Source organism: Ambystoma mexicanum, chromosome 12 (genome assembly GCF_040938575.1).
Source record: "Ambystoma mexicanum isolate Mex_15411 chromosome 12, UKY_AmexF1_1, whole genome shotgun sequence".
Lineage (NCBI taxonomy): Eukaryota > Metazoa > Chordata > Amphibia > Caudata > Ambystomatidae > Ambystoma > Ambystoma mexicanum.
In genome coordinates this window covers 448008602-448024531 of record NC_090936.1, presented here as the reverse complement: position 1 = coordinate 448024531, position 15930 = coordinate 448008602, and the positions used below count along the sequence as shown (strand labels likewise).

Below are 15930 nucleotides of genomic sequence, written 5' to 3'. Positions count from 1 at the left end.
TTACTCTTCAGAGTAGGCAATAACGTAAGTCCTGTGCCAATGCTCTACTGGTACCACGGATCCAAACATATGTGGGGAGCTGTGTGGTTGGATGCAAAGAGCAGGTCCCTAGAGGTCCACGGTTTCCTATTATTTTTGTTGGAAATATTTGTACTCCTTTTTTTGTTGCGAGTGACTATTTTTAGGTAGGAGAAGTAGCTCGCATATATACCCTTTATCTGTAGGGCTGCATATACGCACTTCTGTGGTTCAGAATCTGGTGAGCTCAACACGTGAACATGTCCACAACTAAGAATTTCTTCCAATTACTACTTTCAATTATTAACACTGTAAAGAAGCAGGCACTTCAGTCCAAGGATCCTGCATCTTTCCATTAAATTATCCCTTTCTCCAGGAATCCTATTCAAAATAGGATTCCTGGAAAATAAGGCAAAATACACTTAAAATATATATTCTTCACACTTTTAAAGTCACTGCCAAACAAAAACCACAAAGACTTTAGCTTTCTGCTAAATTATTTATTCTAAGAATGTACTTTATACAAAATCACCAGTTCATTTGGAAAATAATCTATAGAGCTCAAGCATCACATTTCAAAATCTTTTTTAAAAAAAGTACAAAAGAATTCAGCATAGAACATCGAGGTAAATGTCTCTCTCAGTGATAGATTAACGGCAAACAAACCAAAATTAAAAAAAAATGAGGTCAAAATATACACTATAAAAACAAATAAATAAGATTTCACATTTCCAGTATTGGCCAGGAAGTTCCAACTTCTTGCAGCAGGACTGGGAGGGAGGAGGTTTTGTATTTTGCGGGGAGTTTGGTCACTGGATCAGCACCTGTTTGCAGCACTACTCAGGAGTGGAGTGAGGTATCTCCAGCAGCGCCAGATAGATACAAAACAAAAGTTGTGCTTGAACATGCAATGCCACAATGCAGCAGCACCTGCTATTAGCTCACAACCTATAGGTGAGATGCAAGGAGAAACCGACTTGCCCAATATTACACTGGTAGCTGGCAATTGGTGGCAATGGGGCAGGACGTGGCGATTCAGTCCACCTGTCCCCAGACAAAGGGAGTCAGCTACAGCCCGTGCACTGGTGGTACAGGAGGACAGCAGAGAAACCAGAGGCAATCGCTGACACTAAATGGACCAGATTTACTTACCAAAAGGTTGTATGGGACCTTGCAATAATGATGAGGCGTGGCACTAGCAGAAAAAGAAAATTGGGTCAGTTCAGTTTTTACTCTTTCTATTCTATGTCCAATGAAAAATTCGCATGTGAAGCTTGGTGAAAGTAACTGATCTAAAAAGGTGGTGCTACAGTGCTGTTCCTGGCAAGTAATAGTTGCACTAGTAACAGAGTGGAAGATGATCACAAATCGGGAGCGTGGTGCATCCGTAGTTAACAAAAATATAACGTAAAGGAATGGATTGACAGAGGATTTAGGACCAAGATCGACATCATCAAAACAAGATTTCCCAAAAAAGCTATCTGAAGATTCCATCTTTGGGTACACCCTACTAACTACAAATACGCAGCCACTTCCAAAATGGTTAAGCTAGAGTTCCTAAAAAGTGGGTGAAACATGTACAGCTTTTTCCCGATGATTAACTGCCCCTCATGAAATCCATTTATACCAAACTTTGCTTACCTCAAGAGATGTTTTTGGCCAAAGGCTGCCTGCGAAGTTAATCTGTTTTGATACCTGGTTATCCTGCAATGTATTCAGGTAAGCTTTTGTTTGAGACAGAAACTTGTTTGGTTGGCCCAACCATTCACTAGATAACAGAATAATCAAAGCATCTGAACCCAGGACTTATCCACAACATACGTCGCAATGGCCAGGAGGTGTTAACGATGTGATCACTAATGTTTGAGAGCCAATCGTAAGTGCAGGAAACCTTTCATCAACTGGGTACACATGCCAATGGGGCCACCTTCAAAACATAGAAAGGCCATGCGCATCAGATTAAAAATAAAACCTTTTTTCGTTGAAGCATCACACTAAAATACTTGTGGGGAGGTGGCAACAAACGAGGGACAAATCAGATCACAATCTATGGTCAAGTGAAAAACCGATGGACGACAAAGTAGATGCTTGAAGGGTAATCCCCAAAGGCATACCGGATATCCCTATATAAAAATAAAAGCCATTATGTCCAATCCCCCTCATGATCACGTTATTACTGCGCAGTGAATCAAACACTGCAGCCAAATGGGCCAGATTAACTTGAATGCACAAACACGTGTGGGGCCTTTATGTGCATAGATGTTGCCATTGGTCACTAAACTCAGTTGGGATTGAGCCTCATTGTTTGAGAGAGGCAGCATGCACAGAGCAGGGAATATTAAAAGCTGTCTGGCAGTGTGCTCCGAGAAGCCGTGTCAAGGACCAGATATTAGCGCACCCATAAAGACCAGGCAACAGGGGGCGCTGGAGAGAAGGAATGAAAAGGTGATTGACATTTTATTAACATGCCAGTTTATTTTTGATAAAATAATTAATGCTTTAAGTGCAGACCCACCCCCCCCACAAAAAAAGTGGTTGCAATGCACATAATTATGAAGACATATCCCTTTAAAAGACTATGTGCAATACTTCAAATGCACCACTTCAGCATTCTGGCGCTTCATCGGAGACCAAAAACACTGCTCAACGGGATAACTTAATTTGGAAGAAATAGTTGACAATTGAATTTATCTGTCAAAGATTAGTCATCAAGCATATGAGTAGGAATTGACTGCCTGAACAACATAAGATCTAGGACAGTGCCAGCAAGGCCCAGATCATGTTTGGTTATGTCATAGACACTCCAGGGATGTACGGTGGCCTTTAACTGCATTGCCCAAAGTGCTGAACAACTAAACGCTCAGGAAGAACGACAGGGTGTTCCAGTGAACATCCCCAACTGACCAGACGGAGGAACTGGAAAGCAGATATCAATTTACTAGTAGCAGCAAGAAGCCTTTCAGAGCAGCAGGAAATGCAGAGGATAGAAGGTAAACCGAAGCATCCGGGCCAGAAAGAACCTAGTGCAAAATAAAACCAACCAGTAGGACATGGTTTATAACGTGCATTACAGTTTAAATTCAACGCACTGTGGGATTTTGGAGGACAAAAAAAAATAATCGGTAGCATCTGTATTTCAAAGCTGCTTCTTTGGACGTGGACAACCTCAGACTACTTCATAGTTCAGTCTTACTGCCCCACGCTCCAAAATACATCATGTACCTAAATTGGCCTATTCCAAACACATTTTAAACGAAAAGGATAATGCCTTCAGTGCATTTGACTTGAGCATGTCCAATTGAGACCAATCCTCTGAACGTACGAGCGTAAGTGAAGTCCCACCTCAACCATTTAATGCCATGTTCTCACGAACTACGTACAGCTTTCCAATTCTTATTCTTCGTTCCCATTGTTATTTTTGATTAATCGGTTTCTGAACATGAAGTATTGCAGGGAAAAATGCATGGTGTTAGGTAAAGGGGGGGATGTAAAAACTATTCTAAGAAAGCCTCTCCTGGTTGTAAAATGTCAGTACACAGAGTCCTAGAATACTCAAGAGATCGTTTAATCTACTCAGAGTCAACGTATTGGTAGTACATGTCCAACCCAGAAAATAAATACAGCTTAGTGGTCATTCACGTTTTTCAACAGCAAGGAGCCCCAAAACTATGGATAGCCTTCATCTCCACCTCGGGATGCACACAAAACGCATCCTATAGTGCAGTGTTACTTTCCATAATGAAGCTCCCATGAAGTTCTGGACCAGCTCCTAGTGGTGGGGTTGGTCTGCAATGTGCCCTTAAGAATTTATTTCATTCAGTGACTAAGACCAGCCCCTTGATTAAGCTTAAAACTTACACAAAAATGTATGCTAGTAAGAGGTTTAGACGGGTACACTTTCTTGGTGCACCCCCACATAATTAAATCTTGCGATGGGGAACACAATACTGTAAATAAAACAAAATCTGAAAAAGTCTGATGCTAAAAGGATTTTGCGCTTCCAAATGACTATCATGACCGGATTAAATACATTTTTTTCTGATAATAGGATATGCAATCGGAAGGAAAGAAACCCAAGAAAGGTTTTTGGGGGAAAAAAGAAAAAAAAAAACTCATATTGTAAACCCTCCTAGGACACAGAACCAACATTTGTGCTACTATCTTTTACACAGTCCACTAAAGACTCGAACAGCAGACCACTTGTTAAACACACTTTAAAAGTCTGATTCAATAAACTGAAAGAGACCCTAAATTATCTACATTTGACAAGTGGAAAAACAAAATAACCTGAAACAACCTTCTATAGCACCACAGACGGAGCTTGAACCAGAGAGTCAGGGCAAACCACACATTCACCAGCCCTTCTGATCCAAGAGTTGGTCTAGGAAAACAAAAGATCCTTTTTGTCACTGCAGCACAGACGGTATACACCTTGGATGTGGAGTTCCATTTCTGAGAACACGAGCTGAAGGCAGATGTCCAAATCCTCTTCTGTTCCAGTCACTGCTTAGCACGTGCAAACCAGACTTTCATGGAGCACGTCTGCCCTTTGACCTGGGGACCCTCCCTCAAACTTTACTTCACACTCCAAATTGTTGCTGTCCAAGCCATGTGATTTCTTTGTAAACAGATTAAGGTAAACGTAGTGCTAAAAGTCCGGGGTGGGGGCTGCACTACTAGCCCCCTCTTTCGTGCTATGTACAGTACATTCCTCAAATAACAAAAACAAAATCTTACACTGCTCAGCTCCCCAGCCCGCTTCCCCCAAAAAGAAAAAAAGAAAATGTTGACCCAAAAGGCAACGAGTCATTTCTGTAAACGGGACCTGAATTATCTTGCTCTAGTAATACTATGCTTACAGTATGGCATCACTGTGCCCCCCCCCGCCCCCAAAGAACAAAGGTCCCACCCACCAAAACCTGAAAAAAATTCCTGAGTTAAACTGCTGACATTCCCACATTTCATTATTGGGGGAAAGCCTGAATTGCAGATGGCGGCTGAGTGGAGGCACTCCGTGTCCTTCTCCAGTGGATAGACGCATGTTCTTCCCACCATTGGATCGCCCAAATGCCAGCCATTACTGTCATTCATATCCGTAATGTGTTGAAGTCAATGTTATGCTTGATCCCCACTCCATAAGAAATCAAGGCACTGCTTTGCTGAACGCTGAGGATAAAAGTCCTTCATTCTCATGAGATGAAGCCTTGCTGGGACCTCCAGTCTGTCGCTCTGCCTTTCCCGCACATGGACACAGATTCCCTTGCCCAGGGCTAGCTCTGCAGAAGCACAAGCACAAAACAAAAAACACAAACATTAGAGACTGGCCTCCACAGAAAACAAGGCAAACGTCTATAATGCAATTTCCAATGGCACCAACTTAAACTTTGATGGTTGTGCTGTTATTTTTATTTCAGGTCGACACAATTGTCGGTGGGATGACTGACAGGCAGAGGGACCTCCTTTCAAAAGGACCAAGTCAAACCCAAATACATTTTTTAAAAAAAGGTTTATTAATTTTATTCAAACCAAACAACAATACAAACAAACCCAACACGCAGTGTAATTTACAACAATTCCAGTAAACACCATTTTTATTTCCAGTTTGCCACTGCTCCCCAAGTCCCACCCTCCATTATGAGCCTATTTGTACATCTCGTTCAGTATCTGCTACATGTGGCTGGGTCTCACTATCTTCGGATTCAGTCGGGTCCGATATAGATCCAAACAGTTCCGCTATTAATAGTTTCCATGCCATCAGGGTACCCACTTCTTCCTCCCCACTCATGCCGCTCGCCTCCTGCCATACTACCATTTCAGCCTCCGCCCATTTCTGTAACTCCCTCCACCATACCTCCACCCGTGGCTTGTGGCACTTCTTCCATCCCATGGCGATCCTCCGTTTTGCTAACACATGCCAAATTTCTCAGTTTCTCAACATGTTTAAGTTCCCGTGGTCTGGGGAACCCTCCCAGCAAGCAGGCCCAAGCCGTGTCTATGACAAGCGTGATCCTTTTGTCGCTAATTTTTGTGCCACTTCACCCCAGAAACCTTCGATTACTGGGCATGACCAAAACATGTGTGTCATGTCAGCGTTTTCCATGTGGCACTTAGGGCACGCCTGTTGCCCTGCATTCCCGGAACTTGGATATCTTCAGAGGGGTCATGTATGCTCTATGCGTTATGTACAGCTGTATTTGTTTAAGTCTGGCGTTTCTTGACACTTTTTTGTGATATCCCAGGGCGCGTTCCCACATCCCATCTCCCATCGGGGCCCCCACCTCCTCCTCCCAATCAAGTCTGAAATGTGTCAATTCCTTCCCCACCTTGGTCATCACCATCTCGTACAATCTAGAAATCTCATGCCCCCTTCCGATATGTCATATATTACCCCCACAGTAGCATCTAGTTCCTCTGCTAACACTGTTTCGGGCCACGTTTTCCGAATTTTCTGGACCATCCTATGGTATGTAACATATTGGCCAGTGTGTAATCCCACCTCCTCCCCAAGTTCTTCGAAATCTCTAATGGTCCCCTCTTTCCAGATGTCCCCCAACGTTACCAGTCCCGCTGATTCCCAGTAGGTCCTGATAATCACCCTCAGCTGCTTGTCCCCTCCTGCTAATGCGACCAGCGGTACTTGCGGGGAGCACGGGAATGGGTCCTCCATCATCCGACACGCTCGACGCCACATTTTCCACCCCATCATCATCATCATCATCTTGGGGCGCTCCTTCATATCTGTTTCAGGCAACCATATCATTTCCTTTAAGTAAAATTGGGTACAAACCCGCCCAAACAACCTATGTTCAGGGGTCACTTCGTCGGAGAGCCAATTGGCTACATATTGTAATTGACTTGCTATGTAGTAGACCTCAAAATTGGGAAGCCTGATACCTCCCTTTTTCGTAGAAGTTCTGCAACTTCCATAGCGATACTCTATTCCGGGTACCATGCCATAGGAAGTCCCTGCACACACTATTCAGTTTAGCGAAGAACTCCTTGGGTATCATATGTGGGATATTGTTAAAATAATGTAAAAGCCTAGGTAGGCCCACCATCTTAAGAATTGCCCCCCCCGTCCCATCATAGCTAGGGGCAACTTCTCCCAAAACCTCATGCATTTCTGGATTTTCTCAACAGCTACCACAGTGTTGTGCTCATGTTCCTCTTCTACGGTGTGATACACATCTATGCCAAGGTAACGGAAAGAACCAGTCACCCATGGTATCTGTAACACAGGCAACCTTTCTTCAGGGGTCCCCTTATAGCTACCTAGGGGGAATATACTGGATTTTTGAGTATTTACCGCTATGCCGGACAACCCCACGTATTTCTCCATCACTTCAAGGATATATTGAAGATTCTCCTATGGGTATTTCAAGTATAATAATAAATCATCCGCATATAAGGATATTAGATGCCGCTCCTCCCCAACCTCAATACCTATCATATCGTATTGCTGCCGGAGGTATATTGCTAGGGGCTCCAGGGCTAGGATGTAAAGCATCGGGGACCAGGGGTACCCCTGCCTGGTACCTCTACTAAGCTGCCATCTCTCGGATATCACCGATCCCGTTCGAACTCTGGCCAACGGCTCACTGTATAGCATTTTCGCCCACCTGATATAACCCGGCCCTACTCCGTAACCTCCCAGGGCTGCCAGCAGCCATGGCCACTTAACGGAGTCGAAAGCTTTAACTGCATCTAGGGATACAATCACCATTTCGCCTTCATTTCTATCTGACCATTCGATCACACAGTGACGTCTACCATGATTATGGGTTATATTCCTGTTTGTCACATAGCCCGTTTGGTCCGGGTGGATTAATTTACCAATTACTCTTCGCAATCTGTTTGCCAGGACAGCCGTCAGTATCTTGCTGTCCTGGTTCAGCATCGACAAAGGCCTGTAGGAGCTACAGCTATACCCCGGTTTGTTGGGCTTAGGAAGCCATATTATGATCGCCTCTCTGAGTGACTCCGGCAACCTTCCTATCTCAAACGCTTCGTTAAGCATATGTAGCAATGGGGGTAGCACTTCTTCTCTATATACCTTGTAAAATTCACTAGGGAACCCGTCTGCTCCTGGGGTCTTACTGGTGGGCAACTGCTTCACAACCTCCCTCAGCTCCTGCAGGGTAATTGGTGCATCAAGCTCTTCTCTCTCCTCCTCCTCACTTATCTTGGGTAATCCTATATCTTCTAGTGTTTCGGTTATCTCCTCTTGACTACTCCACTCCTCGTCTCCGTATAGCACCCTATAATAATCCGCAAATTCCCTGTTAACTCCTTCTTGAGTGTCCACTACCTCGCCATCCTCTCTAATTATTGTCCTAATCGGGGGTCTAGGGGTCTCACTCTTGTACAGCCACACTAAAAGCCTACCCGTTTCATCTCCTCCCGCGTGCTGCCTTTCCACATACTTTTTATAATTGAGGTTACAGAGCCTTTCCCAATGTTCCGCACATTGCTGTTGTAGTTTAAGTACTAGCTCAGTGTCCACACTGTCACATTCTAATGTCCTTTCTAGTTAATCTTCAACTCTTTGTAGGTCAGCCAGAACCCCACCTTGCAGGCCCTTTGACTTAGCTATGGCTGCCCCCCGCATCACCACCTTAAAAGCTTCCCATAGTGTACCCGCTGAGTCAACACTACCAGTATTCGTCTCAAAATAGTTAATGATCTCATCCCTTACGTCCTCATGAAAGACCGGATCTTTGAGTGCTTCTGCTCGGAGGCACCATGTCGGGATCTGTGCCCCCGGGGGGGGGGGGGGGGGGCAGTATTGCCACCCAAGGATCAGGGGCGAGTGATCCGAGAGGACTCTCGCCTTGTATTCTATTTGGGTGCTCTCTGCCACCACATTCGGCGTGGAAAAGACATAGTCCAGTCTCGTGTGTAGCTGCTGCGGGGCAGAATAATGCGAATATTGCCTATCATTGGGATGTTTTGTTCTCCATAAGTCTACCAAGCCGAAATCATCTAGTAACACCTGCAATGCTTTGGCCGCTGGGGTGGGCCTATCAATCCTGTTGTCCAATCTATCCACCTTGGGGTTCATTACACAATTGAAATCCCCACCCCAAATAACCACGCTTCCCACACACATACTGAGGTTAGTGCACAGAGTCCTTTATTATGCCGCCGTGTTATGGTTAGGGGCATACGTATTCACGATGCATACCTCTTTACTCTCCAACAGCCCTCTCACTATAACCATCCTCCGGTCAGTCTCTGCCATTTCCTGCAATAGCTGAAACGGGACATGAGGTGCTACCCAGACAAGCACTCCGCTGGTGTAAGCAGAGTATGACGAACCCACCACAATCCCTTTCCATTTTTTCCCCAACTAGCTCCAGTTTCTCCTGCTTCAAATGTGTCTCCTGCAACATCTAGCCTTTGTCTTTTCAAATACAGCATGACTTTATTCCTCTTCATATAACTGTTAAGTCCCCTGACATTCCACGTCACTATTCTAAGATCTCCCATAGCGCTCTGATATCTTCCTCCCTCATTCCCAACCGAACCCTCCCGGTCATGCTATGCAGATACCACCCTTCAACTCTTCCATGTAGGCTTGTATTTAAACTTAAACTCCCCAAAATTATGTACAACCCAAACTTCCCACCTCCCTTCCCTCCCCCAACAACGCCTCCCCAAACTGTTGCATAGCTCCATCCCTGGATCTCAGGCACCCCCACATATAGCCCCGTCCAGCACAAACTTATGCTCAGGGCTCAGTAGGGTAAAGTCGCCCTAATGGCCACTTAACTAATAGTATTTCGAGGGTGAGTTGCCTCCATCCTATTGCTCCTATTTCCAAATGTATTACGCATTGTGTTAACTTTATGCTGCTTCCAATTACAATTTACCTACTATATTCCAGTCCATGACGGCCACAGGGCCCAAATGCTATCCAGTGTTCAACTAATATCGCTTCCCGGTATAATGCGATACCCCCAATGTCCGCGGCACCAGTTTTTAGCCGTCCTGTTCCTGCCGGTCACGGTCCACTTCTTGTTCCGGGCAACCCTGCAGATCCAGCCACATTACCACCTCTTCGGGAGTGTCAAAAAAGAGCGCTCTGCTTATGCATCACCTTCAGTTTTGCCGGGTACAGGAGCATGTACTTGATGCCTGCTGTTCGCAGCCTCCTCTTGACGGCCACGTAGCTGTTTCTCAGTCTCTGCACCAGCATCGTATAGTTCGGGTATGCTGTAATGTTGGTAGATGCTCTCTGTATTGTCCCACCTTTACGAAAATATTCTAGGATCATCTCCCTATCTCTGTAGTTCAGGATCCTCACAATGATAGGTTGCGGCGGAGCCCCAGGTCGCAGTTTCCTCATCAAGGCTCGGTGCGCCCGCTCCACCGTGAATCCCTGCGAGAGCTTATCTGCTGCTATTTCTTGTAAGATCATGTTTTCCACGTAGTTTGTAGGGTCTTGACCCTCCTCCCCCTCCGGCAGGCCGACCAACCGAATGTTATTTCTCCTCGCTCTTCCCTCAGCTTCTTCCACCCGATTTTCGAGGTTAGCAACCTGCTGTTTGAGCACATGAACTTCCTTTGCGTTAGTTGTGCTGACGTCAGTATTGGTCTTTACGGCACTCTCCAGCCCACTTGTTCTCTCCGCCAGCCCCCTGACATCTTGCCGTAACATGGTAAGTTCAGTCCCGACCGCATCGATTTTGCCCTCCAGGGCTGTCCGCAAGTCCGCCATCGCTGCGCCCCATTTGGTGCTCAGCTCCGATATAGCCTCAAGGATTTGGTGCTCGTCTCCTTCTGGGGCTTCTTCAGCAGAAGTAGTGGACGCGCTCCGCTCCGATGCTGTGGGGGTCCTCTGCGCTTTCGCGAAGACCTCCATTGTAGGTTGTTTGGTCTTGGCTCTCAAACTTTTCACCGACATGGTGCAACATTGTCCACGTTTCTGGCTCCGGCCCGGTGCCGCTTAGTTATTTGAGTCGTTGGAGTCTCTGTATATCAGCCTACACCAATTGTTATACACGAAATCGTTATTCGGGTGGATTGTAACTTTTCCGCGTCACAATTACCTCTCAGCGTCTGTGCCCGTTATCAGCAGGCTGCCGTCATCAGCATCTCAGGTGCTTCTTCATGGTCTTTGCACCTATCAAAGGCGGATGATACATACAAGATGCATATAACCATCTGCTGCGTCCCAGACCTTACGAGGCCGCTTCACGGTCCACCTGTGTAATCCTTTGTTCAGGATCAGTCGCCATTTTGTTTCGGGCATACAGGTCTCGGCGCCACTTATTGTGTCCGTATTTGCTCAGCCTCTCTTCGATGCCGATTCAGGATGTAATCCCTGCGTGCTCGACGCTTCCAACTTACTGCTGGAACGCTATCAGTCTTCTTGTTCGTTTCATGTGTACATCATCCTGGTCTAGTGGGAGCTCCAAGGCCGTGCCGCCCATCTCGTGGCCCCGTGGTCCAGCGCTGTGTGCATCCTCTCGGGCTATTCGTGGGCTTTTCTCCGGTAGTCGGCCACTCACTGTTTCATCCGCCGCCACACGCCTACAGTCCAGTCACTGCCCACCTGGCACCCGATTTCAAGTGCCGCCGGGGGTCGCTTTGTGTTGGCAAGCCGCCATCTTAGTATCGATTGCGCCGCTTCCGGATCAGGACACAATGTGGCCTAATTCAGTCTGCTGTGTCCACTTTCTCTCGCCGATACGCTCATCTGCTGCCTGAAGTATTCACCCAGATACTGTGTCTTTTTTCCACTGGAATCGGCCGTCAACACATGCGTTTTGCTTCGAATCAATAAGTCGGATCACAGAGCTCCAAGGAATCGCAGCCTACTCCATGGCTGCTTGGCCACACCCCGTCCGTCAAACCCAAATAGATGGATTGCAAGGGCCTGGTTTTTACACAACAAAAATACTCCCCACAAGATCAGTATCACATCTTCACAGCAAGTGTGTGTGGCCATATTGCAGGAGGAGCTAGGTCATTCATAGGCTGCCAATTGTCGAGAATGGGGAGAGAGCAAGCCCCTAAACACCCCCACCCCTGAAAAATCATGTCATGCTGAATCCTCGAGTGCCATGTTGAAAAACAAACATGAACACCTGGATACACACATGTAATCTAAGCCAGCATCCCAGGTGCACCACCAAAGAGTGGCGATAGGTTAAAAAAAAGACAACAATTCCAGTTTCTGCAATACACATGTACCACAGGGGGCTCCACATCTGTGGGCTTCATTGTGCGGCTGGATGTTTCCTTGTGGCACCATGGTGCAATTAACGAACATGGCACGTGAACAATGCTTTCAGCATGACTAATGAATAGAAGCAAGGGGGGCCTTCACAATGCATAGGTTACACGTGTTTTAGCTCGGAGTAGATCCATTTCCCCTGGCAGCAGCCAGGCAGATTAGGCGGGGCCAGGCCTGGAGAGTTCAAGAGTCAGAGGGGTGAGCTTGGCCTATGGGGGTGTATCCCTAGCAGGAGAAAGGGTATGAGCTAGAGCAGAAAGAGCACAAGGGGGTGGGGGGGCTTAGCTGGAGATCGAATGGGAGAAGGCAGAGTTCCTGTTCTGCAGTAGGTAAGAGGTTTGTGAACAGCCTGGGACAGCTGGCCTCCACTTAATGGAGTATCACCCCCCCCCCCACCCCCTCTGCTAATTGCAGAGTGAGAGGGGGTCCCGTTCATGCATCAGGACATCAATGCATGACCCAATCCACTATGGAGAGCCACCCAAGAGGGACGGATGGAAGTTTCAAGTTCGGAAAAAAGAAGGGCACCCTGGAAGCCAAAGGACAGACAACTGAACGGGAAACCAAATCACCCATGTGCTTATTTGCCAGGCCAGGGAGCCACTGTTTTAAACGAGATCTGGGAGCAGCTGTGTCGCATGTTCTCCTTAACGCGGGCCTGTTAATTTCTACCTTAAACAGAGCTCAACATATGACATTAACCATTATTCTGTCTTAAGCCCAGTCAGCCCACACCACAAACCACACACCCCTGGCTGAATCTGCCCAAAAAAGCAGGGTGCTTTAGCACAATCCTCCGACAGAAGTGCCCACTGCTGCCGTAGTTTTCTGTTCTGTTAGGGACACCTCACATCTGTGTGAGAAGTGGTGCTGATAACTGGAAACATTCTCCCTCATCTGTCTGCTCTGGGTAGAATGAATCTCCCACAGAGGTGCCCAGGCATTAAAGTGTGATCAAGAGGTTTAACCGAACGGTGGGCTAGACCAAACAATGAGGCCCACTCCACATGTCATACAAGTAATGTGTAAACTGGGGCGCCCTAATAGCTGCCAACCCACAGTCAAAAAGCAGTATGGGAGGCATCAGCGATGCTCGTGGCTCCCTCAGATTTCAGCCTGGATTTCCATGCACAGGTCCTGCAGCACAACTTCCACTGCACAGGCAGCAGCTTACTCTTACTGCGCCAGTGGCGAGATCTCCAAGATGTGTGCTTGTCCCATTCTCTCCCTGAGTTTATGCGGACTATGATCTCTTCAACGTTTTAGGGCATTTGTTGCTGGCTCTGCCAGTCCCGGTCTACTAATTTTAAAATAAAGGTCTACCATACACAGAGCTTCGTGATTGGCCGCCATCTTACTCCATCTAGACCAATCAAGGTCAGCCAGTCAGATAGTGTGTGTTGAACGCTCGCTCCGGATATCTGTGTGCAGCCTGCTGTGGCAGGTTCAGATCCCGGCAAGGCCAACTCAGTATTTCATCCTTCTGGGGTCAATCATTTGAGTATCTGTCTGTGGGATAATAACGTCATCTGTCATTTTAGCGCTCTAAGACCCATGGGTGTGCAGCGCTATATAAGAAATCGATATTAAGAATATTTTTACTACAGAAAAAGTTGTAGATGTGATTGGCAAAATAACGATTTACAGAAGTGTAAAATAATATACATACTGTTCATTATGGCAGAGGTTAGTCTGATTCATCAATTTCAATTACTCCAACAGGCACAAAGTCACAGGTTCTCAAGATAGGGTTACCTATCAATATTGAAGATTTGAATCAGGACTAACCGTACTGTTGGAGAACAACTGTTGTAGCATACACTTAAGACCCCGTTGTGACAACCTGGAGAACCTCTGCAACATCTGAGGTCTAAGATGCTAATTCATGATCTCGAACCAGTTCTATAGACTCCCAGACGTTTCCATATTTTGGATATTTAGAAGCGCTCCAATTCTTTCCATGGTTTTACTTTGCCATAGTCCCCACCACCAAACTCTGTGCTGGGATTCACTAGACTTCCAGAAATGAGCTACTGAAATTCCAAAATGACTCGGCAAGTGCCTTGACATTTTTGCTCCTTGTCCCAAACATTTTTCATGGACCTATTTTTAACCAGTGTGTTTCCATCCAGTGACTCACTGGTCATGCAACTCAAGTTCATGCATCCTTGGTAGTCCCCAAGACTCCCAGGCCAGGGCACCCCAAAAGGTACCCTCTATTCTGTTTCACAGTGCAGGTAAATCGGCTTGGTTCATTGTGTGTATTCATTGACTGCTGGCAACTGTTTGTAATGTTTTAGAAGGCTGCATTCTGAGAATCTCTATAATTTTTCAATGTTACCATATAGGGCTTTTATATTATGTGTATAAATCAATTTTGTTTGCACACAATAGGAACGATCTGTAAATAAACATGGAGATTGCAAAGCACTTATGAACTTTCTTTTATGTTTTATTGTAATTTTATGGAATGCATTTGTTTTTTGTAAAGGTTTTGATGAACCATAAACAAACAAAAAAAACTTTAAAAAAGAAGGCTGCATGCTGCAGCAGCCATTTTAGATTTAGGCAATACAGGATTGGTCCTCTTCAGGTCCTCACTATGGTGACCTGTATTTAGAAGCCCAGTGAGACTCTACAAGGAGGCTGCACTTAACTTGTAGGCACAGGAACAAGTATGTTGAGTGTTTGTTTGTCCTGTTCTAGTGCCACTATGCCTTCAGGCTTTTGTATTGAGCTTTATAAATAAATTAAAAAGGTCACATATGGTCATGGCCTTCTGGTGATACCATGTTGGATGAATGCATGTTTGGGACTCTTCTGGATTCACTTCCTGTGTTTCTGTCAGGGAACAAGCCCAAGGTTTGAATGTGGTGACCACTCCTAACTGGGTGGTGTGAAGAAACCTATGGATCCCTCACTGAACCTCTGCCTAAAGTCTCCTCTGTAAGGTTGGCATCATGGAATGACAGACAACAGATTCAATGTATAACAAAAGGCTTTTATCAAAGAAAATGTCAGGATGGTGTAAGGCCTAACTTGCCCTATGCTAAAGTGGGATTTCCTACCTAAAGAAACGAAGGATAGTCTGGTGTCAGAAAGTTCAACTAAAAAGTCTGTGTCTAAAACCTTTGCTTGCCCTCACAACTAAGACACAATGTGTAGGGATGTCAACCATAAAGTCAAGTGTTCCAAAAGTAAAGTTCTGAGCTAGTTCCAGCTCAGGTTTACTCTTCAGTCTATTTTTGCTGAATGTCAATGGGTTTACCACAATGTTCAATTTACCTACTTTTGGATTTGAAGCAATACAGTTCCACACCTTTGTAAATGTCAGGTTGCCCTTCCCAGAGTTCAATATAGTTCCAGGGCAGCAGGTCTCAGGGTTCCCTTCCCCAAGTTCAATATCAAAACAGGTCACGAAAACAAGCATCTTGAAGCTTTGTCTTTAAACAGTTGCAAAAATTATTTACAGCTCAGAGTTCCTTTCCAGAAGTCTTACATGCACCAATGGTAGTTTTCCTTTGCACAGCTTCCTTGTTAGCATATAGGGGTTCTCTCGTCTTGGCACAGCTGTTAAACCAAACTGTCCACCCATTACAGGTCACGCAACCAGGAACCTTGCATTTGCTTTCATCAGTTCATTATTCAAGATGTAGATGTGCTCTGGTCAG

General features: G+C 45.7%; 1 protein-coding gene across 2 annotated transcripts in view; it reads right to left on the bottom strand.

The window, feature by feature from the left end:
* Positions 1-503: 503 nt before the first annotated feature.
* The window catches only part of CECR2 (CECR2 histone acetyl-lysine reader), a 513194-nt gene continuing 497767 nt past the window's right edge, over positions 504-15930 (bottom strand). For both annotated transcript variants that reach the window (XM_069628656.1, XM_069628657.1), the window contains one exon: positions 504-5294. In XM_069628656.1, coding sequence (XP_069484757.1) covers positions 5289-5294 — 6 coding nt within the window. In that variant the 3' untranslated portion in view covers positions 504-5288. The remainder of the gene's footprint in view (positions 5295-15930) is intronic.